The 22,405-nt window shown below is 44.9% G+C and overlaps 1 protein-coding gene across 1 annotated transcript in view; it reads right to left on the minus strand.

Moving 5' to 3' along the window:
* LOC146194146 (uncharacterized) overlaps positions 1 to 21,399 on the minus strand; it is a 277,763-nt gene extending 256,364 nt beyond the window's left edge. The window contains exon 1 of the mRNA XM_084596029.1: positions 21,311 to 21,399. Within this exon, the coding sequence (XP_084452155.1) occupies positions 21,311 to 21,385 (75 nt within the window). The 5' untranslated portion in view covers positions 21,386 to 21,399. The remainder of the gene's footprint in view (positions 1 to 21,310) is intronic.
* Between the last annotated feature and the right edge of the window lie 1,006 nt (positions 21,400 to 22,405).

Genomic DNA, 22,405 nt, shown 5'->3' on the forward strand with positions numbered 1-22,405 from the left:
CTCACGTGAGACGCTGTGCAGTTTTCTCACTGGGCTGAGGAATCCCGTCAACTTGCCCGCATTCACATTCAGCAACAGCAGGGCACGGATGCACGCCGCTATACAACTTCCGTCATCGACATGTCACATACCATCCCGGAGAGAGAGTTTGGGTGTGGACCACGGTGCGCCGGCCTGGCTTGTGTGACAATCTGATCTCACATTACTTCGGACCTTACAAAGTTTTGCGCCGTGTCACGGAAGTGACATACACGTCCTTCTAGCTGGCGTTGTGCAGCTCTCGCGTTGGCAACAACGCTCAGAGATCATGCACATTGTCCGCATGAAGCCGTATATCACGCGGTAATGTCCAATGTGCCTCCCCGCCTCCGTTGTCTAATCTCTTCCTGTGCTGATCGTTTCTTTTCGCTTGTACTGCCCATTTCTCGTGCTCAGCCTCAGCTGTTATTTTTTTAGGAAGGGGAGTATTGCCACCTGGTGTTCTCAGGTGGCGCCTGAACGAAAAGGACGTTGAAGTGGGTTCGCGCGGTATCGGTTGAACACTGATTGCTCACAAAGCCTCGCCTGCCTTTTCATGAAGTCCAGACCTGCTTCCCGCCACAATATCAACCGAATGGAGCATGCGCAAGGACCCCCGACTGCAACCGCAGTGGCAACGCCGACCAGCGCGCAGACTACAAAAAGCCAGTGTCAATCTAGTCGTCCCGTGGGCACGGCAAAACTTTACGGATGGAAGCGACACGACATCATGTCCTGTTCTTAGAGATGCTACTGCACTATGGAACAGGATTGTTACATACTTCAAACTCAGGCGTGACTTTCAACCGCATCGCAGACGTGCCATCTTGATATCAACCGACTGGAGCATGCGGAAGGCTCATCGACGGCAACCGCAGTGGGAACATTTACACTGAGCACAGACAACGTAAGGCCAATCTTCATCGAGTCATCCGTGGGCACGGTGAAACTTACGGATGGAAGCGTCACAAACCTACGTCCGTTTTGCAGTTGCTGCTGGCTATGCACCAGGATAGCTACACACTCCAAACACGGGCCTGGCCATCAACCGCATCACATACCACCGGATGCTGGAATCAACGTGGCATCTTGATATCAACCGACTGGAGCATGCGAAAGGTTCATCGACGGCAACCGCAGTGGGAACATTTACACTGAGCACAGACAACGTAAGGCCAATCTTCATCGAGTCATCCGTGGGCACGGTGAAACTTACGGATGGAAGCGTCACAAACCTACGTCCGTTTTACAGTTGCTGCTGGCTATGCACCAGGATAGCTACATGCTCCAAACACGGGCCTGGCCATCAACCGCATCACATACCACCGGATGCTGGAATCAACGTGGCATCTTGATATCAACCGACTGGAGCATGCGAAAGGTTCATCGACGGCAACCGCAGTGGGAACATTTACACTGAGCACAGACAACGTAAGGCCAATCTTCATCGAGTCATCCGTGGGCACGGTGAAACTTACGGATGGAAGCGTCACAAACCTACGTCCGTTTTACAGTTGCTGCTGGCTATGCACCAGGATAGCTACATGCTCCAAACACGGGCCTGGCCATCAACCGCATCACATACCACCGGATGCTGGAATCAACGTGGCATCTTAATATCAACCGACTGGAGCATGCGAAAGGTTCATCGACGGCAACCGCAGTGGGAACATTTACACTGAGCACAGACAACGTAAGGCCAATCTTCATCGAGTCATCCGTGGGCACGGTGAAACTTACGGATGGAAGCGTCACAAACCTACGTCCGTTTTACAGTTGCTGCTGGCTATGCACCAGGATAGCTACATGCTCCAAACACGGGCCTGGCCATCAACCGCATCACATACCACCGGATGCTGGAATCAACGTGGCATCTTGATATCAACCGACTGGAGCATGCGGAAGGTTCATCGACGGCAACCGCAGTGGGAACATTCACACTGAGCACAGACAACGTAAGGCCAATCTTCATCGAGTCATCCGTGGGCATGGTGAAACTTACGGATGGAAGCGTCATAAACCTACGTCCGTTTTACAGTTGCTGCTGGCTATGCACCAGGATAGCTACATGCTCCAAACACGGGGCTGGCCATCAACCGCATCACATACCACCGGATGCTGGAATCAACGTGTCATCTTGATATCAACCGACTGGAGCATGCGCATGGACCGTCGACGGCAATCGCAGTGACAACGCCTACCAGCGTACAGACTACATAGGGCCAGTCTTCATCGAGCCATCCCGTGGGCATTTCGAAACTATGGTCACAATCTTACGTCCTTTTTTTTACAGGTGCTGCTGTGCTATGCGCCAGGATCGCTACATGATTGAAACACGGGTCTCGCCTTCAAACACATCGCAGAGCACGGCACGCCGGAATCAACGTGTCATCTTGATATCAACCGAATGGAGCATTCGCAAGGATCGTCGACTGCAACCACAGTGGTAACGCCTAAACTGCGCACAGACTACACAAGACCAGCCTTCATCGAGTACCCGTGGGCACGGCGAAACTACGGATAGAAGCGTCCTAACCCTACAACCTGTTCTTATAGTCGCTGCTGTGTTATGCATCAGGATCGCTATATGGTGCAAATACGGGCCTGGCCTTAAACCGTATCGCAGACCACCGCGTACCAGAATCAACGTGGCATCTTGATATCAGCCGACTAGAGCATGCGTAAGGACAGTCGACGGCAGCCGCAGTGGCAGTGCCTATCCAGCGCACAGAGTGCATACGGCCAGTGTTCGTCGAGTCATCCAGTCGGCATGGCGAAAGCAACGGATGGAACCGTCACAACCTTGCGTCCTCTCCTTACAGGCGCTGCTGTGCTATACACCAAGATCGCTGCATGCTTCAAACACAGACATGGCCTTCAACCGCATCGCATACGAACGCATGCCGGAATCAACGGGGAATCTTGATATCAGTCGACTGGTGCATGCACAAGGACTGTCGACGGCAACCCCAGTGGCAACGCCTAACCTGCGCACAGGACAGTCTTCATCGAGTGATCCCGTGGGCCTGTTACAACCTTACGTTCTGTGCTTACAGGTTAGTAAGTATCGAAGCGATCATAGGTTTCTCATTGCTCTGTCGCGCTCCAGTGCTCATCGAGAATGCTATGCAATGTATGTCTTTGCTCCTTATGCTGACTGCGGATTTTAAACTGAATCCTGGGCCTAACCATGTCGAGCAATACTGCAAGAACTGCTGTCCGGACAGAAAGAAATGCGTGAAGATATTAAGAAAATTAAGGCCATACAAATATATTTTCTCAAGACGACTAGAACCGCAATAATTGTACGGATGGAAAGCACATTAAAGAAAGTAGCCGAGCATGAAACGAAAATAGAAGACCTTGCAACAAAACAACAAAACAACGAAAACAAAACAAAGCAACAAAAGATCACAGATTTGAAAGATCGCAATCGCGAAAATGTAATAATCTTCGGAATACCCAAAAATGACCAGGAAACCAGTGGTGAAATCAGGAAAAAAAAGTGTTTTGTGATGTCTCCGAACACAAACTTGGTGTATAAAGTAGAAATGGTGGAAAGAATCAACGGACGTGGCCAAAAGCGCGACAACAGCACACGACCAATAATACTGAGGGTTTTCGACTACAAATAAAAATGGAGATCATGAAAAATTGCAAGAAACTAAACGGTACCAACATATCGGTCTCGGACGACTTTCCACTGCTTTACAAAAACGAAGAAATCTGGGTGAAATTTCAAAGCAAGAAAGAGACAGCGGATCGATGGTCCAGCTAGTACACGATAAAGTTGCCAAGCAAACATATGTTTTGGATGACCAGAGATCGTGCAGATTAAAATTAGAAAGAAAGGATGCAAACGAGCGCCATTGACAACACTCGTGATTTCACCCTAATAGTCAATGAAACAGTAGAATTAGAAGACCTCCTTTTTGATTTCAATCCTGAGATTGTAATAGTAACTGAAACGTGGTTACGACCAGAGATAAGGGATTGGAAATAGTACCACCTAAATATAAAATTATTCGCAGAGATCGAGGTACGCGAAATGGAGGCATCGCCATCATATTTAAAAAATATATCCGGTTAGTGTCATTTAACGACAGTCCCGAGAACGACAATTCATGGTGCAAAAATAGGTGGTGTGGTGCACCCTGCATAATTGTAGCAGTTTATCGACCACCGAACACTCGAACTGAGTTCATATGATCAATAAATGATTTTTAAACGCACAACTAATTATTGCGGGTGATTTCAACCTACCTTGTATACAAAAGAATATACATTAAATATGCAGCACTACGAACACCAAACACTGCGAAGCCCTGATGGATACGTTCAGCAGCGACCTTACACAATTAGTACAAGAAGCAACGAGGATTGGAGCAACCTCAGCATCCCTCTTAGACCTGGTTTTCGTAAAGGGTAAGGTTGCTGAACGTAAAATATCTGTCCATAATGCACTGAGTGGCCATAAACTTGCTTTGCTGTGTGTAAAGGCAGAGCTGCATGCGAAGAACGAGAAGAGATTATCCCTGATTTTAAATGATTCTTCTAGAGCTGATGATGTGCGCATTTTAGATTACTGAGAAATGATTGTATAATATTGACGTAAATTCGCTGTGGAACCACTTTAAAACTATTACACATTATTGTTTGGAGAATTGCTCCCAAACGACAGAAAACGATAAAAAAAAAGCCGAACCCGTGAGTTAACCGAAAAAGTTTTCATATAAAACGAATGCTAAAATGCCAGAGAAACAAGAAGATACGAAACTAATTTGATTTATTTCAACTTTAAACGATATTAAAAGAGAAATCGTAGGCTGCAAAAGAAAGTATTACAACCAGACATTAGCTGGATTTGTGAGACTCCCCACAGAGCTTTTGGCATCATCGAACGAAAATACCAACTACATTGTTGACTCTGGAGATGTTATTACCGACTGCTCAGAGGTTGCTGATAAATACAGTAATTTTTTCACGATGTTTTATTCACCAGAAGCATTGGCTTGAAACTTAAGAAGGCCTAATTATTGCACGCTTCTTACCTTGCAAGACATTTTCTTATCCTAAAAGGGAATCCTGTTGCTTGTACCTTACACCGATCCGGAAAAATCTGTCGGCCCAGACGGTATCCCTGACGAATTTTTGAAACGCTACGCGATATAGGTCTGAAAATACTTATCAATTATACTTAAAGCATAACTAGAACAGCATACTTGCCGTATCATTGACTGATGGCGAGAGTTGTGCCGATTCATAAATCTGGTGATAAACACAGGGTTGAAAACTGCACACCAATTTTGATAACCTGCACATGTAAAAGTTTAGAACATATCACATCAGAAATTTTGTGTGATCACTTTGAACGCTCGAATCAGCATGGCTTCAGAAGGCGCCTATCTGTAATTACACAACTCGCAGAAACATTGCGCGATTCGCGAAAGCGATAGACGAACGTAGCCAAATAGACTCTATATGTTTGGGTCTGTCAAAATCTTTTTGACCGCGTTTCAAATTCACATCTTCTGACAAAATTACTTAATTCTGAATTTCATATTAGTATTATCACATGTATCAAATCATACCTTGCCTGAAATGAATTATTCAGGGTTCAAAGGGTTCAAATGCGCCAGGCCCTCGGTTCTAAGGGGACCCCAAGAGCTGGAAAAAAATGCACGTTTCGAGGTATGGTACGAAAAATAGTCAACTTATCTTCTTCCTGATTTCCCATGGTTAAAATTAGAACTTATGCATTGCAGTGTCAAATTCTTTAAAAGCTTTTTGTCGCATCTTACGCCTAGTCGCAAAGCTATCCATATATTTTTCCCCTCAAAATACAAAACTTAATACTCGCCAAAATATATGGAAAAAGATCCAAAATGGTTTTTAGCTTACTCTAACTGAATTCAGTTGGTTCCAGCTGGTACTAATTGACATTAACTGGTTCCACAAGCCTACTAGCTGGAAATCATTGGGTACCAGTAACCGGTCAAGTGTATTCAATAGGTACTCGCAGGCTTTCAATTGGGATTCAGTTCTTAACAGCTGGTAAACCAACTGACCTCTGTCATTACTGCTGTTGAGGCCAGTTTTTATTTTATTGACCTGAGCGTAGGCAGTGATAGCTGTGAAAAATCAATGCATTATTAGCAAGAGATTATGACTGCTGGTATCCGCTACAGTTCTGTCCATGTCTACAGTGCTAGTTACCACCACCATCATCATCATCATCATCAGCCTGACTACACCCACTGCAGGACGAAGGCCTCTCCCATATTTCTCCAATTAACCCGGTCCTGTGCTAGCTGCATCCACTTGACCCCTGCTAACTTCTTAACCTCATCCCCCCACCTAACTTTCTGCCGCCCCCCGCTATGCTTTCCTTCCCTTGGAATCCAGTTTGTTACCCTAAGCGACCATCGGTTATCCTCACTTCGCTCTACATGTCCTTCCCAGCCCATTTCTTTTTCCTAATTTTCACTACAATGTCACTAACTTGAGTTATTTCTCTGATCCACTCTGCACGCTTCCTATCTCTTAATGTTACCCCTACCATTTTTTGTTCCATAGCCCTCTGAGTTATCCTGAACTTAAGTAGAACCCTTGACGTTTCAGCTCCATAGGCGAGTACAGGTAAGATGCAACTGCTGTATACTTTCCTCTTGAGTGATACCGGTAAGCTGCTAGTCATAATCTGCGAGTGCTTGCCAAATGCGCTCCATCCCAATCTTATTCTTCTTGTTATTTCCTTTTCATGGTCCGAATCTGCGGTTACTACCTGTCCTAAGTAGACATATTCGCCTACTACTTCCAGTGCCTCGCTACATAACGTAAACTGCTGTTCCTTCCCAAGACTGTTGAACATTACCTTAGTCTTCTGCATATTCAGTTTTAAGCCTACCTTTCTACTTTTTCTGTCTAGGTCATCAATCATTATTTGTAGTTCATCCCCCGAGTTACTTAGCAAGGGAATGTCATCAGCAAATCGCAGATTACTGAGCTATTCTCCATCTACCCTTATCCCTAACTGCTCCCATTCCAAGTCTCTGAATACTTCCTCTAAACAAGCTGTGAATAGTACTGGGGAGATCGTGTCTCCTTGCCTAACACCTTTCTTTATCGGAATTTGTTACTTTCTTTATGCAGAACTATGGTTGCTGTGCAGCCACTATATGTATCTTCCAGCACTTTCACGTACGGCTTGTCGCAATGCCTGCCCTGATTTCCAATGCCCTGATTTCGCAATGCCTGCCTCACCGCCGAAGTTTCAACTGAGTCAAATGTTTTTTCGTAATCAATGAATGCTATGTATAAGGGCTGGTTATATTCCGAGCATTTTTCTATCACCTGGTTGATGGTATGGATATGATCGATAGTAGAGTACCGTTTCCGAAAACCTACTTGATCATTTGCTTGATTGAAGTCTAAGGTTGTCCTGATTCTATTAGCGATTACCTTAGTAAATACCTTATACGCAACAGACAATAAGCTGATTGGTCTATAATTTTAAAGGTCCTTAGAGTCCCCTTTATTATGAATGAGGACAATATTTGCATTCTTCCATGGTACCGGTACCGTCGATGACCCCAGGCACTACGTGGCCAGTTTTTTAGCACGATATCCCCCCGTCCTTTAACAAATCTGTAGCTATCTGATCCTCTACAGCCGATTTCCCCCTTTTCATAGTTTCTAATCCTTGCTTGACCTCGTCCTTCGTCACTGGTGGAACGTCTGAGTGTTTTTCCCTACCGCCAATCACATTACGGTCCTGACTACTTCGGCTACTGTAGAGATCTGTATAGAACTACCCGGCTACTTTGACTATCTTGTCCATATTCGTGATGACGTCGTCCGGCTTGACCCTTATCGCGTACATCTGGTTTTTGCATATGCCCAATGTCTTCTTTACCGCTTTAAGGCTTTCCTCGTTCTTTACAGCATGCTCAATTTACTCCATGTTGTACTTCCTTATATCGGCCACCTTGCGCTCATTGAGTAGCTTTGATATCTCGGCCAATTCTATCTGGTCTACTGGAGCTTTCATACTCGGGCGTTTCTTAATCAACTCTTTCGCCTCCTTAGACAGCTTACCGGTATCCTCTCTAACTATCCTACCGCCTACTTCTACCGCGCACTCAGTAATGATATCTCTGAAATTATTGTTCCTTGCCTCTAGTGTAATGTCGCCATCCTCAGTTAGAGCTGAATACCTCTTCTGTAGCGAGATCCTGAACTCCTCTGCCCTCCCCCTCACTGCTTATTCATTGATGGGTTTCTTTGTTACTAATCTGCTGCGTTCCTTCTTCAGATTTAGGCTAATTCTGGACCTCACCATCCTGTGGTCACTGCATCGCACTGTCCCGATTACCTCTACATCTTGCATAATGGCTGGGGTTGAACACATTATGAAGTCGATTTCATTTTTAGTCTCCCCGTTAGGACTTTTCCAAGTCCATTTCCGGTTCTTTCGTTTGCTGGAGAAGGTATTAACGATCCTTAGGTTATTGCGCTCTGCAAACTCAACTAGTAACCCGCCAGCTATTCCTAGAACCAATGCCATAGCCACCTATTGCCTGGCCTCCTGCCTGCTTTTACCCTACCTTGGCATTGCAAGTCGCCCATTAGTACAGTATACTGCGTGTTTACTTTTCGGATTGCCGATTCTACATCTTCATAGAAGCTTTCAACTACCTGGCCATAATAACTACATGTGGGTGCATAGGCCTGCACAACCTTCAGTTTATAGAGCTTATTAAGCCTAATTACGATGCCAGCCACCCCCTCATGAATACTATAGAATTCGTCTATATTGCCCGTTGTATACTTATTGACAAGGAAACCTACTCCTAGTTCTCTCCTCTCCGCTAAACCTCGATAACACAGTACATGCCCATCCTTCAGTACAGTACATGCCTCATTCGGCCTCCTAACCTCACTAAGCACTATGACATCCCATTTCATGCCCTCTAGTTCCTCTAACAGCACTGCTAAACTAGCTTCACTGGCTAGGGTTCTAACGTTAAACGTTGCCAGGGTCAGTTTCCAACGGCGGCCTGTCCAGCGGAGCCAGAAATTCTTAACACCTCCTGTTGCGACACAGGTCTGACCGCCGCCGTGGTCAGTTTTTCCGCAGCCGCAGGGGTTTTGTGGAACTAATCATGAGTGGTTGCGGCCAATTACTGCACCAGGGTGGCCAACTCCTGTTCTGGTGAGGGAGTGCAATGCCGCAGGTGTTCACCGGCATCAGGTCGCGCCCCAAACCTGTTTTTGCAATTCCATCGACAAGCGGTTTTTTTTTATATGGTAGAGAATTGCGTGGCACTGGGATTTGAGCCCCGGGCCTCTTGCATGCGAGGCGGAGGTTCTACCGCTACGCCACCGCGGCGCTAGTTACCATGTGAATTGAATCTAAAGATCACCAACAACTCTCCGCTCAACTCTCCGCTTTGAACGCTTTAGTAATTTGTCGCTGCTGTGAAAGGAGACGCGAGATTCTAAGGCGGGTTTAATATCTTACCATGAACTCCCAGGAAAACGCTTATTGAAACGTAAATACTGTTAACGACGTGCCTTAAGTGGAATAAAAAAAAACATGATAATTGAATATGCGCCCTATTTCAAAATTGAATTCCTGTAAAATACTGAACATAATGTCTTCAGTGAGCAAAAATATAATGTTTTTGCAAAATATTAAAAGGGTTCAACAGAATGGCAAAGCGGGCGAGTTGGTGATACATGGTTTAAAAATAACACAGCTCAAAACACACAGACGAAAGAATAGAAGCAGACACCACAAGCGCTGTGGTGTCTGTTTCTATTCTTTCGTTTTGAGCTGTTTTATTTTTAAACCAATTAAAAGGGTACTTGAGCTTCGTCTTGAAGACGCGATGGCACGGCTAAAGGGTTCACATCATATAAATAAAAGTGCATTTGCACGAACGAAGATGCGCATTGGGAGCCGGCTAATCATTAACGGTGTCCTACTAAACACAGAGCCCATACTTTATCGCCCGCCGGCGGTGGAACGAGCTGCATACGCTATTTCGTAAAATGTAAATTTATTCTGTAAATTGAAAACAGTGAAGGTATGTGACATATGCAAAATTGTTTCGTTCTGTTTTAGAAGTAGAAATTGTCCGCAAAATGCAAATATACTCTCCTTTTAAATGTAGAGAATCTGATAAATGAAAATATTGTTACATATATGCCCTGCGTCGCTTGATGTTGAAGAAGAGGACTACCAACAGTAGTGACGCGAAAGGAAGACGAAGCTGAAGAAACCGTTGGGACTACACTTGCTGTGTTCTGCAAATATTGATATTTGAGTGTGTTTAAACTAATTTTGTACCATAAAAGTCATTTGCTACAGGCGCTACCGTCCCGAAAAAACATTCGCCCCGCATTATGACGGCGTTTGGAGTAAAAAACATTATTTCTGTACTTTTAGTTAGGATGTAAAACATATTCTTGGTTTGTGCAGAAACACTGCACAAGCTTCAATTCGTCCTGCTGGATGAACTAACAAAACTATTACATGATTTGTAGCATATTTACGGTAACAACTCGCGAACAGCCTATGAACAAGACACATCTCAAGTTCGTCTGTGCTCACAGTCATGCAATCGTCCTGCGCTATCCAGTTAGCCAAGAAAATAGCCACTCGAGAAATTTATGTTTAACGAACGCGCGTTTTGATTTTTGAGAGAGGATCTTTTGTGTCCTGCCGTTTCCTAGAATAGCTCAGTCTAGATGCCAGCCTGTCCGTCTGTTCTGCGGGGAAGTATATTCTTAGACAACATTCATAAAGAGTCAGCAGAAATTTTGAGTAAACATGGCGTGTGTTCTCTGCAGGAAATTCTAAGACGTTTAAAGCCTCTGACATGAAAAAAGGGGTTGGGATGTTATAGAGGCCCTCCTATATTTTTTTTAACGGGGCCCTCCCCTCTGGTATTACGGCCCTGGACCTTGCTAACAGGAAGCAATGTGACATCTGGAATACCGCAGGGCTCCAGGCTAAGCCTTGTCCTGTTCTGATGTTACATCAATGGCATAACTGGTAGGCTCTACAAAAGAATTACGGTGCGTTTATTCACAGATGATTGCCTTCAAACATTAAGGATCGCCCTGAATTTAGATATAAAAACGGAGCATGAAAATAAACGCAATTATGAGTCGTTTTAAATATTTACGCGTCGCCATATCCCAAGATCCACATTAACAACATGTGCAACTCAGCCAGAGGAAAGTTATCGTAATTAAGACGGAAATAAAAAAAAAACGCCCTTTCAAAGTGAAACTCACAGCCTACCTAACTTTAGTACGTTCCATGTTAGAATACCCTAGCATTATATAGTATCCTCATAAAAAGAACCAAACTGGTCAAATTGACAGAATCCAGAGGAGAGCAGCAATGTTTATTCTATGCAAATACAGAACAACGGATCTAGTCACGGCCATGGTAACTACAGTTACCTTACAGAAATTATCCTGGCGGCGAATGGTGGCCACGTTAAATTTCCTCCATTTCATTTATACGAATTACTTCAATTTTAGGGCCGAACTTTATATTCAAAAAAGGTCATCACGCTCAGATACAGTCACCCCTACTAAATCAGGCCCCTAAATGCAAGAACTTGTATATTTAAATATTATTTTTTTCCCACACACGATAGAAAAATGGAACTCATTACCACGTGCGAGCACTCTGTTAGGCGCTACTTCTCAATTTTAAAAGGCTACATTGAATTACCTTGCTGCAAGTGTTGACTTCTAGCACCCGATTTTTCACACTATTTTCCCATTCTTTTTTCTGTATTAAAAGTGTCGTGTATAGCGCATTTCTTCTGCGACACCCGTTTTGTTTCCTTGCAATGCTCACTTTATATTCACAAATGTCCTATGTAGTGATTTTATATGGTATGTAGTGGTTTTATGTAGTGGTAGTTCACGCTCCTCCTGGTGTTTGAGGTATGAGTGCAAAATCATAGAAAAAAATATCCACCTTGTAACGGCCTCTGTGCCAACAGTATCAACAAATTAAATAAATAAATAATAAAACCAGGTAATAAAAATTAAACGACGTGCTTTTACAAGTTACTTTCAAGCATCTAAACGCCTAGCATCTCTTTTTTTGCGACGTTATCTTTCCATGTATCGACTGCCAAAATTTAGGAGTGAAAACTCAAAAGAAATATTTTTCTGTATGTCTTAATTTTAATCTCAGTCAAACGTTCTTTGAACCTACTCGTGTTACTGACAGAACATGAAACGTTCTAGACCTAATCCTAACAAACCACCCTGAAAATTTAACATCGCTTAATACCCTCGCAAAATAAGTGATCGTAGAATTCGCCACCTTCAAATTCTTCCCTACCCCTCATCATCATCCCAAACAGGCCTTCAGGCTTCATAAAACCGTCCTGCGCCCCATCAAGTAAAATTTCTGGCATATAAAACACTCATCAGATAAAAACATCAGTAGGCCAGTCCCATCTAACAAATGCGATCAGTTAAAAACCATCCGTTTCGTGCATCGCGCATATTCCATCAGCGTTTCGAAAGAAAATCCTAGCCTTGAAATATTTCGACGCCGCATTGCCAGCTTTTGTTTGCTGTGCAAAATTCTAAAAAGTCCACCTTACATTGTGCACCCACACATCTCACTGCGCTGCGCATCCGTTTCAGATAACTCGGCCTGTTGCTCGCACAAGAAATTTTTTAGGACATTTTTCTCCCCGAGAAATTGTGGACTGGAATGCCCTTCCCCATAAAGTCGCCGCTCTCACTTGCCCATCTTCATTTCTTGAAGCTCTAAAAATTGATTTTCAACTCGTACTTTTTTTTATTGCGAAAGCAATACTACTCTTCGAGCATTCAACGTAGCGCGGCCGATAACCACGTCTTACCCACGTGACGCTTTGACGTCACACCACACTTGACAGTAGGGTGAGAGCTGGGCTACCAACTCAAGCGGTCGGCAGGAGCTGCCAACTTGGGTCTCTCGTTTCACATGGGACAGTTATGTCAGAATCAGCCTGCTAGGACCCTGGCATTCACGTTATCCCTATAGGCCACTAAGGCACTTTCATACGGCTTGTTTAAAGCGGGGCTTTATACGAAAAAGGACGATCGGTCACCCGCAGCTAATGCTTTCGCTCAATATTTGGTTCAACCCTTGTAATTTTTTTCATATATATCTTTAACCCCACCGCTTATGTAATACTTCCAGAGAGAGGCCTTTAAGGGAATAAAGGGAAAGTGAAGGTTGGTTTCAGGGTTTAAAGTCCCAATGCGACTCGGGCTATGAGAGACGCCGTAGTGAAGGAGTCTGGAAATTTTGGCCCCCGGGGGTTCTTCAACGAGCACTGACCTCGTACAGCACACGAGCGCGTTGTTCCTCGCCTCCACCGAAAAGCTGCCGCCGAGGCCGTGAGAAGTGCAAGAGAAAATTTGGACAATTTTACAGCCCCCCTCCTACCTCCCAAAAAAACAACCTCATCTTCCCTGCATTAGGTAATCACCGCTGTCTTTATATATTATTTATTTGTTTCTTTCAACTATGCTATCCTTCACGGAAGTCCTCAGACATGGGTGGGCGGAAATGAACGAAAAAAAAAAACATGAGACAAAATAAAACAGATAAGAACCACAGTGGGGAAAATAAAATGTAGGTCGCACTTTGAACTACCCCGAATGCCACAAAAGTTTTCTTGCACATAAAAGGCACTCAAGTAGTGATAGGGGGCTCAGGAAAAAAGGAAATGTAAAGAAGAAGCAGGATCACATAGTTGTCCACACAATAACACAAAATCATTCTAGGGATCTCTCCCGGATGCAATCTAGATGAAAAACAGTATACATATACGCCTGTAACGTAGGGAAGACAAAAATTGGCGTCACTGCAAGTCGAACACAAATGCTACTCGTATTGAAGCACACTCAGGAATGACTGGACAGTCGGTCTTTCTACAATGTAAGCACTGAGCCGATTCCGTTCACGAATAGTTCTCGGATTGATTACAGGAGGACGTAATACAGGAGATTAAGCACGAAAATCAGGTAGCGATAAAAAAGGAGCATATAGTAGATCACTTTAATCACTTTTTCCAGTCCGTACGTATTCACCGCAACGAAAGATGGCGCAGACCTTAGTTCAGAATGCTTGTTGCCTAGCCAAAGATGACGTCATAATTACGCAGAAGGGCGTATACTTCAGCAGCCTCTCAATTTGGATGCTGAAAAGGCTAATGGACCAGACAACATACCAGCACAATTTCTCCGATGATATGCCGAGTGGGCGTCGCGATACCTTAAACTTAATTTTCAAAACTCCTTGCATACCCATTGTGTGCCACAAGATTGCCGCAGTGCAGTAGTAATTCTGGTGTTTAAAGGAAGCAACCGAACACTTGTAAATAACTACCGCTCAATATCGCTTATATCGATTTCTTGTAAACTTATGAAGCATATTGTAGCGAAGCATACCTTTCATCACCTGGAAACAAGCTCTGTACTTTATCCTCATCAACACGGATTTAGAGCAGGCCTTTCCACCACTGCACAACTCGTAGAGGCAATTCATGATTTGGCAACGACGATTGATGCGAAGCAGCAGATTGACGTCATCGCTGTAGATTTTGCGGAAGCGTTCGATAAAGTGTCGCACAATAAATGAATTTTTAAACTGCAAAGAGCTGGAATTAATACAAATATTATAAAATGGATTAAAGAGTAATTAACGAATCGTAACCAGGTTGTCAAAATGGATGGTCATGTGTCCGGTTAAATAGCAGTGCTTTCGGGAATTCCACAGGGTTCTGTTCTGGGACAGTGATTATTTGTGGTGTATATTAATGATATCTCTGCTGTCATGGAACCAAATGTACGACTAAAGCTATTCGCAGATGACTGTTTAATTTATTCTACAGTTAGAAACACTGACGAACAGCTTATAATTAATGACTCTTTACAAGCATTGAGCGAATGTTGCAAAAGTGGAACATGGAAATAAGTTATTCGAAATAAACATACACGCACATTAAAACAAAGAAGTCTTTCCTTTCGTTCCCATACGTCATTGGTGACAAATGTTTGGTAAATGTAACTCAGTTTAAGTATCTAGGAATTATAATAACACAAAATTTAAATTGCGGCACACATATAGAAGACGTATGTTCTGAAGCATACCAGAGGTTATGTTTAATGAGAAAAAAAAAGGAGCATGCTATACGGGATGTAAGAACAATTGCATGTAAAGCTACCGTTCTACCGTTTCTGCCGTTGACCGCCGGAGGCACCGTTGCAATTGGCCATGTGTCTCCATTCCCTTCTTGAATGTAAGTGGTTTGGTTTTTGGGGTCCATCCCAAAGCGACTCAGGCTACGCTGTAGTGTCGGGCTCCGGAAATTTCGACCTCCTTTAACGTGCACTGACCTCACACTGCACATGGGCGCGTTGCTTTTAGCCTCCGCCGAAAAGCGGCCGATCCCGCATCCTTGAGCACAGTAGAGTCGAGCGCACTAACCACTGCACGGCGGGTGTGATATAGACACGTGCATTAGAGGTAGAAGGAGCGCAATCGGTAGAAGTAGAGGATGTTCAAGTGTCGGCTCGTTCCTGTTGCCCGCGTTCCTAGTTCGGCAGCGTATCTCGGTGCCATTTTGACGAGAATGCAGAGAGCAATGTCGGAGCGATCCTCATACCATGGCAGGACGGCGTAGAACCTGTCATCGCCTACGCGAGCCGCAAACTTTCTCAATCGGAACAGAACTATTCGATTCAACTAATATGGGTGCCCGCTCACACGGGTCACCCAGGCAACGAAGCAGCTCACTCTTTTGCTCGAGGATACGTCAGCCGAGCAGGGACTGCCACTGCCTGGGGAGATGCTCGCGAGCGCATGGTATCCTATCACGAAATCTCTCTCCATTACCGTGATCAACTAACCATCTACCCTCCTCCTCATAAATCTATGACTAAGCTACAACAGGTGACGTGGCACCAGCTTCAGTCCCGTACATTCCCATCCCCTGCTTTCTTATCTTTGATCCATCCAGGACTGTTCTCGCCGCAGTGCACCCTGTGTGGGGCACCTAAAGCTGATTTTGAGCATATTATGATCAAATGCTCGGAATTCCACCCTCCAGCCACTTGGCAACTCTCCGACCTCGAGCGATGGGAGGCTGCGGTGTCCAGCTCTGACCCGGCCGTTCAAAAGCGGCTGACGGACTGGGCTTTGGGTGTCGCTGGGAAGCACCAGCTTCCGGCCACAACACGCAGCCAAGAGCCGACCCGTCATTAGCATGTAATCCCTTAAGGCTCCCAAAGTTTTTCACCACCACGACAGAAAATGAGTGTCTTGCCGTCATCTGGGCTCTGAGTAAGTTCCGACCATACATTTACGGACGACCGTTTCGTGTCGTCATCGCTCGCTATACTGGCTAGCCGGTATTAAAGACCGGTTGGCCAGATGAAGCCTCCATGAGTACAATATGACGGTCGCCTATGAATCGGGTCGGCAGCACCAAGACGCGGACTGTTTATCAAGAGCTACGCAATACATCAGCGAAGATTGCCCTGTTATTAGTGCCATTAGCGTCTCCCGTATGACGCAGCTTTAACGGACTGACTCTGAGTTATCGCCACTAATTAAGTATCTGGAGGGTTTTAATGCCATTGTACCCGGTGTGTTTCGCCGTGTGTCCTTCATTCTGCGGCGTGTAGTCCTCTACAAGCGCAACTTTCACTGCAACAAGGAGACGTTTCTGCTTCTTGTGATATCCAGTTACGTCCCGAAATCTTGAGCAATTGTCAAGATGAACCATCCGCCGGCCACTTGGGTATCAGTCGCACACTGGCAAAGATTCGGTTGAAGTATTACAGGACCAGTCTACTACCATCAGTGCTTAAATACGTAACAACATGTCTAACATGATGACATTGCCTTGCTAAGCAACTCGGGAGATGAACTACAAATAATGATTGATGACCTAGACAGGAGAAGTAGAAAGGTAGGCTTGAAAATCAATATGCAGAAGGCTAAGGTAATGTTCAACAGCCTCGGGAAGGAACAGCAGTTTACATTAGGTAGCGAAGTACTGGAAGTAGTAGGCGAATATGTCTACTTAGGACAGGTAGTAACCGCAGATCCGGATCATGAAAAGGAAATAACAAGAAGAATAAGATTGGGATGGAGCGCATTTGGCAAGCACTCGCAGATTATGTCTAGCAGCTTACCGGTATCGCTAAAGAGGAGAGTATATAACAGTTGCATCTTACCTGTACTCACCTATGGCGCTGAAACGTGGAGGCTAACCAAGAGAGTTCTACTTAAGTTCAGGACAACCCAGAGGGCTATGGAACGAAAAATGGTAGGGGTAACATTAAGAGATAGGAAGCGTGCAGAGTGGGTCAGAGAAATAACTCAAGTTACCGACATTCTAGTGGAAATTAAGAAGAAGAAATGGACATGGGCAGGACATGTAATGCGAAGAGAGGATAACCGATGGTCGCTTAGGGTAACAAACTGGATTCCAAGGGAAGGAAAGCGCAGCAGGGGGCGGCAGAAAGTAAGGTGGGCGGATGAGATTAAGAAGTTCGCAGGAGTCAAGTGGATGCAGCTAGCACAGAACCGGGTTAAGTGGAGAAATATGGGAGAGGCCTTCGCCCTGCAGTGGGTATAGTCAGGCTGATGATGATGATGTCTAAATTGCCAACGTCGCAAATCTCCTCCTCTGAAACCAGCCAGCTTTCTGCAGCAAATAGCACCCCAGAGACCCCTTTTCCGCAGACTGACATAGGCCTCCTCGGCCCTTTTCTGAATTCATCCACGGGAAAACGGTGGATTGTGGGCGCGACAAATTGCTTGACATAGTACGCTGAGACCACGTCACTTGCAAACGGTAGTGCTGCTGAAGTCGCCGAATTCTTTGTCCATAACATCGTCCTGCGTCACGGTGCCCCTGCCGCAATCATTACTGACCGTGGAGTTGCATTTACGGCCCGCTTCACTCAGGCTGTGCTCAAGCTCGCGCATACCAGCCATAGACATACAACGGCCTACCACCCGCAGACAAATGGTTTGGTGGAACGCCTCAACAGGACTTTTACTGACATGCTTTCCATGAATGTTGATATCGAGCACAAAGCAAGGAACCAAATTCTTCCTTACGCAACATTCGCATATAATACCGTGCAACAAGAAACTACGCGGTTCACTCCGTTCGAATTAGTCTTCGGTCGCCAGGTTACCACCCCCTGGATTCTATGCAACCCGTGAACCCCCCGACAGTGTGAGTGAACTTGACGTCGCCACTTATGCTCAGTGCGCGGAAGAAGCGCGGCAACTGGCCAGACACCGTATTCACCGTCAGAATTAGCAGATCGATACTGACCGCTACAACCTTGGACGCCGCTACGTTACCTGCAACCCAGGTGACTATGCGTGGATCTGGACTCCCGTTCGTCGCCGCGGGCTGTCCGAAAAGTTACTGCGCCGCTACTTCGTCCCTTACCTTGTTGTCCGCCGCCTCAGCGACGTAACGTATGAAGTTTCGCCAGCCTCACCAGCTCATTCATCGCACAACAGCGAGCGCAGCGACGTTGTGCATGTGGTGCGAAAGCAGCTATACTGCGCGTGACCCTCCGACTGACTTTAAGGCTGCATTTAGTCTATTCCGTGATGTCAGACTCGTGGTGTAACTCTTGAACGCTTTTTTCCCCGCTCTTCGGTCTGACGGTAACACCGCATCGGGGCGCTGCTCCAGAGGAGGGGACACGTGCATTAGAGGCAGAAGAAAAGGAGCGCAATCGTAGAAGTAGAGGACGTTGATGTGTCGGCCCATTCCCGTTGCCCGCGTTTCTGGTTCAGCTTTCTCGGCGCCCTCGTTCAGAGGCTGCTGTGATTATTTAGTGTAACAACTGTTACAATATGTGTGTTCCACTTAAGAAGACACCTAAGTGCTTATAACATTCCACTGAAGAAAGACAGCACCCATTTATGGAATATTGAAAAGGTAAGGGTGCTCGTTTACTTGTAGTTGTTGTTGTGGTTATTTATTGTATATACAAAAGGAAGGAAAAGATATTTGCCAACCCCGGTATCTGCTATACGATATCTGAAGCACCTGCACTGGGGCGGTGGAAATAAAGAGCGCGGAAGGAGTACAGGAAATCAGAGGTGAGCAATAGAGAGAAAGAAAAGGGTAGGTAAAATAAAAATAAATATATACACTATGCTACAGTATACAGTAGTTTGCTTGAGGCTCACCACTGAGCACTAGATGTAGTTTTTTTTTTCTCATTTGCCCTCATATGTAATACAGCACATTAACGTTCCATTTGAGATATTGATGGGACACGTGATCAAAGGCTTTTTTAGAAATCTGAAGGCAGGATGTCTAGCTGGCTCTGTTTATCATCGATAGTTCCGAGCAACTTCATCAACTGCTGGTTTTAAAATGCAGTTTTAGGGTATGGTGCACCTACATGTTCTTAATTTCACAACCATCATTCATAACCACTCTTGAGACGAGTGTATTAAAGTATTTGGTAACCCCTCTCTAAGGTTTTAGTGTTTGATAATTTACTTTTACTTGAAGTGTTTGTATGATTTCCGCCGCAGCTAATTATTTGCAATTATCGCACCACAGCGTAGTTTCACTGACCGAATCATTTGTCGGTTCTGTTCGTTTGTAGCTTTTTTATATTTAAGCAACATCGTGATGAACTTGTTTTATTTCTTTAACAGCGACATGCTCCAGAAATTCGCTGAGTCCAAGTGTATATGGTGAAGTTCCACAGGTCGAAAACCGAAACCTTAGATTGGAAAAGGCAAAAGAGGATCGAACTGTTCTCGACGTGCCGCTCTACGAAAAATCGGCTTGTGCTGCGTTTGGTTTCATTTAGCCTTTCCGGTCGTTTCTTGTTCCATGATTATTAGGTTTCGCATATGGGTTTGTGCATTACTCATTGGACTGACAATAATTGTCGAGACCGTCAAGTGCAGTCATTTGAAAGAAGCACTCAGCACTGGCGTTCAAAACCCGGACACATTGCAGAGCGAAAAGAAGTCAATGAAATCCTACTAACAATTTAGAGGAAACTCAGGTAGGCTATTACTGTTTATTTATTTATTTATTTATTCATTTATTCATATACCCAGGTTGCCCGTGGGGCATTATTGTAAGGGGATTACAAACATTGTATATCATAAGAAAGAGACGTCACGGACAAAAAAGGAAATACCACACACAACAAAACAATAATAAAAATAATGCAGCTAATATACAATGAAATTCATTATAAACATAGTGAAAATGTAACAAAACTCACAGAAAAACACTTCAACCAGAGCAGAGCAAAGGATGGGACGTTGACTATTCTTTCAGGCAGTCGATTCCATTCGCTTGCCGTAAATGGGATAAATGAATGAGCAAAACCATTCGTGCTGCAAGCAATCTCTTTTTTTTTGGATGATCATTTCCAGCGAAACATAGCGTGAGCCCTTCAGGCAAATACTTTTGTCTACTTCGGTGTCACCATTAAATACACTATGAAAAAATTTCAATCTCAAGAATGTTCTCCTTTGATACAGGAACTGCCACGCAAACTCGGTTTTAATGTTTGTTATGCTGGAGCCGATGTTATAATAGTTAGTAACCAACAGTGCGGCGCAGTTCTGAATAGGCTCTAGTTTCTTAATCAGGTTCTGCGCATGTGGGTCCCAAATGGGGTATGCGTGTTCTAGAATAGGACGTATATTATTAATAAGATAGAATGCTTCTTTGAAGGTAAGGAGTGAAGTTTCGCTCAACGAAATTCATTACAGTACTAGCTTTGTTAGCCTACGAACAGTCGGACGAGAGGTACTTAATTGTGAACACGATCAGTAATCGGGAAAGACTGTCGTTTTTGCGTGAACATTGAGGCGCATTTTCCACATAGTTGAAATTGCCATGCGTCACCTGAATTGCGGATGAATGTGTAAGTCGCAGTCATCAGCATACAGGCGTATATGAGACGAGATTCCCTAAGTCAATATAAATTAGAAATAAGAGCGGCCCCTTGTGTCACTCACGACGTCACATCCACAGATGACCGCATGTCACGAGTTACATCCGATGCAGCTTGACTACGCATGATGGGCGTGAAGAAGCGTCCATCATCAAAATCCCCATCCGCAAGGGGGAAAGCAAAGCAAAACAAGGCGTGCCACTACGCAACGTGAAAGCAATTTCAAGTCGACATCGATGTGAGCGCCCCCCTGAATGTAGCGATCAAGACTCACGATGCAGGTGATGCCGATGAGCAGCGTGCCGTCGCGTACGCTGCACACGAAGCAGCAGCGGTTCAGGATCGCCATCCGTCGGGAAGCGCTTTTGGAGGCTCAGTGGCCGCCTGGCGCCGCGCCCGCAGAGAGAGGTGCTATTTTGGTGGCACGATACACTGGCCTCGATACTTTCACAACGCGCCCTTTTAAAAGCGCCCCCGGCGGTGCTGAAGATAAGTGCGCTTCTGCGGCAGCACTGAGGTTATTGGACGGCTTCATCTTGATGCGGCGCTCGTTTGCTTGTGAGGCTGAGCTGGGCTCACTGAACCAAGGCAAATGCGTGTGAGGTTGCTGCCGAGTTAGGACTGGAGATCTGGAATATATGAGACCTGGAGACTGGAATATCACTATTATTTTTTCGTGTATTTCCACTATTTTTGCTGAATGATTGAAACTGCATTTTTTGTTTAGTTTTTGCCCAGTTTTTTATACGCTACTAGAAAGTGCGTTTTCAATTGTGAACTTCCTTCTTGTTTCTCTAAAGACGCTGTATGGGGGACTACGGCTCGCCAAGCTGTCTTTATGACAGCTTTTTCTGCAGGCTTTCAGTGTCGCGTATCCTTTATAAACCACAAATACTGACATAAAAAGAAAAAAAAATCTCAGAGTCATTTTTCGCTGGTAGAGGCAGCAATCTTCGGTCATCGTTCCGTCTGTGCCCTTCAGTGACATCATCTTCTCCATTTTAAATTTCAAGAAATTTCATATTAGTACTTTACAAGATAAGAGTGCCCAAACGACCGCCATCAAAGGAAAAACGGTGAAATGCGAGCAGCCGACCTTTGTCATCACTGTTTATTTCTTCCGAAGCAAACGGGGTGTTTAGCTGAGGAGTGACTGTTATCTTGACTGTGTGTGGAACTTCTCCTGACCTAGAATACAAAAGTGGCAGCAAGGAGGAAAAGAACATGATGAATCGCCACGTCAATAGGAGACGTGAGGTCTAAATGCAATTCGGTCGCCCACACAGGTGATATTTGAAGCTTCGCTGCATATCGAGCACGCATCACAATTCCAACGAATAGCTGCCAGTCACCAAAGTGTCGCTTTCTG

This window comes from Amblyomma maculatum, chromosome 3 (assembly GCF_055883805.1).
Source record: "Amblyomma maculatum isolate TAMU_Amacu chromosome 3, ASM5588380v1, whole genome shotgun sequence".
Classification (NCBI taxonomy): domain Eukaryota; kingdom Metazoa; phylum Arthropoda; class Arachnida; order Ixodida; family Ixodidae; genus Amblyomma; species Amblyomma maculatum.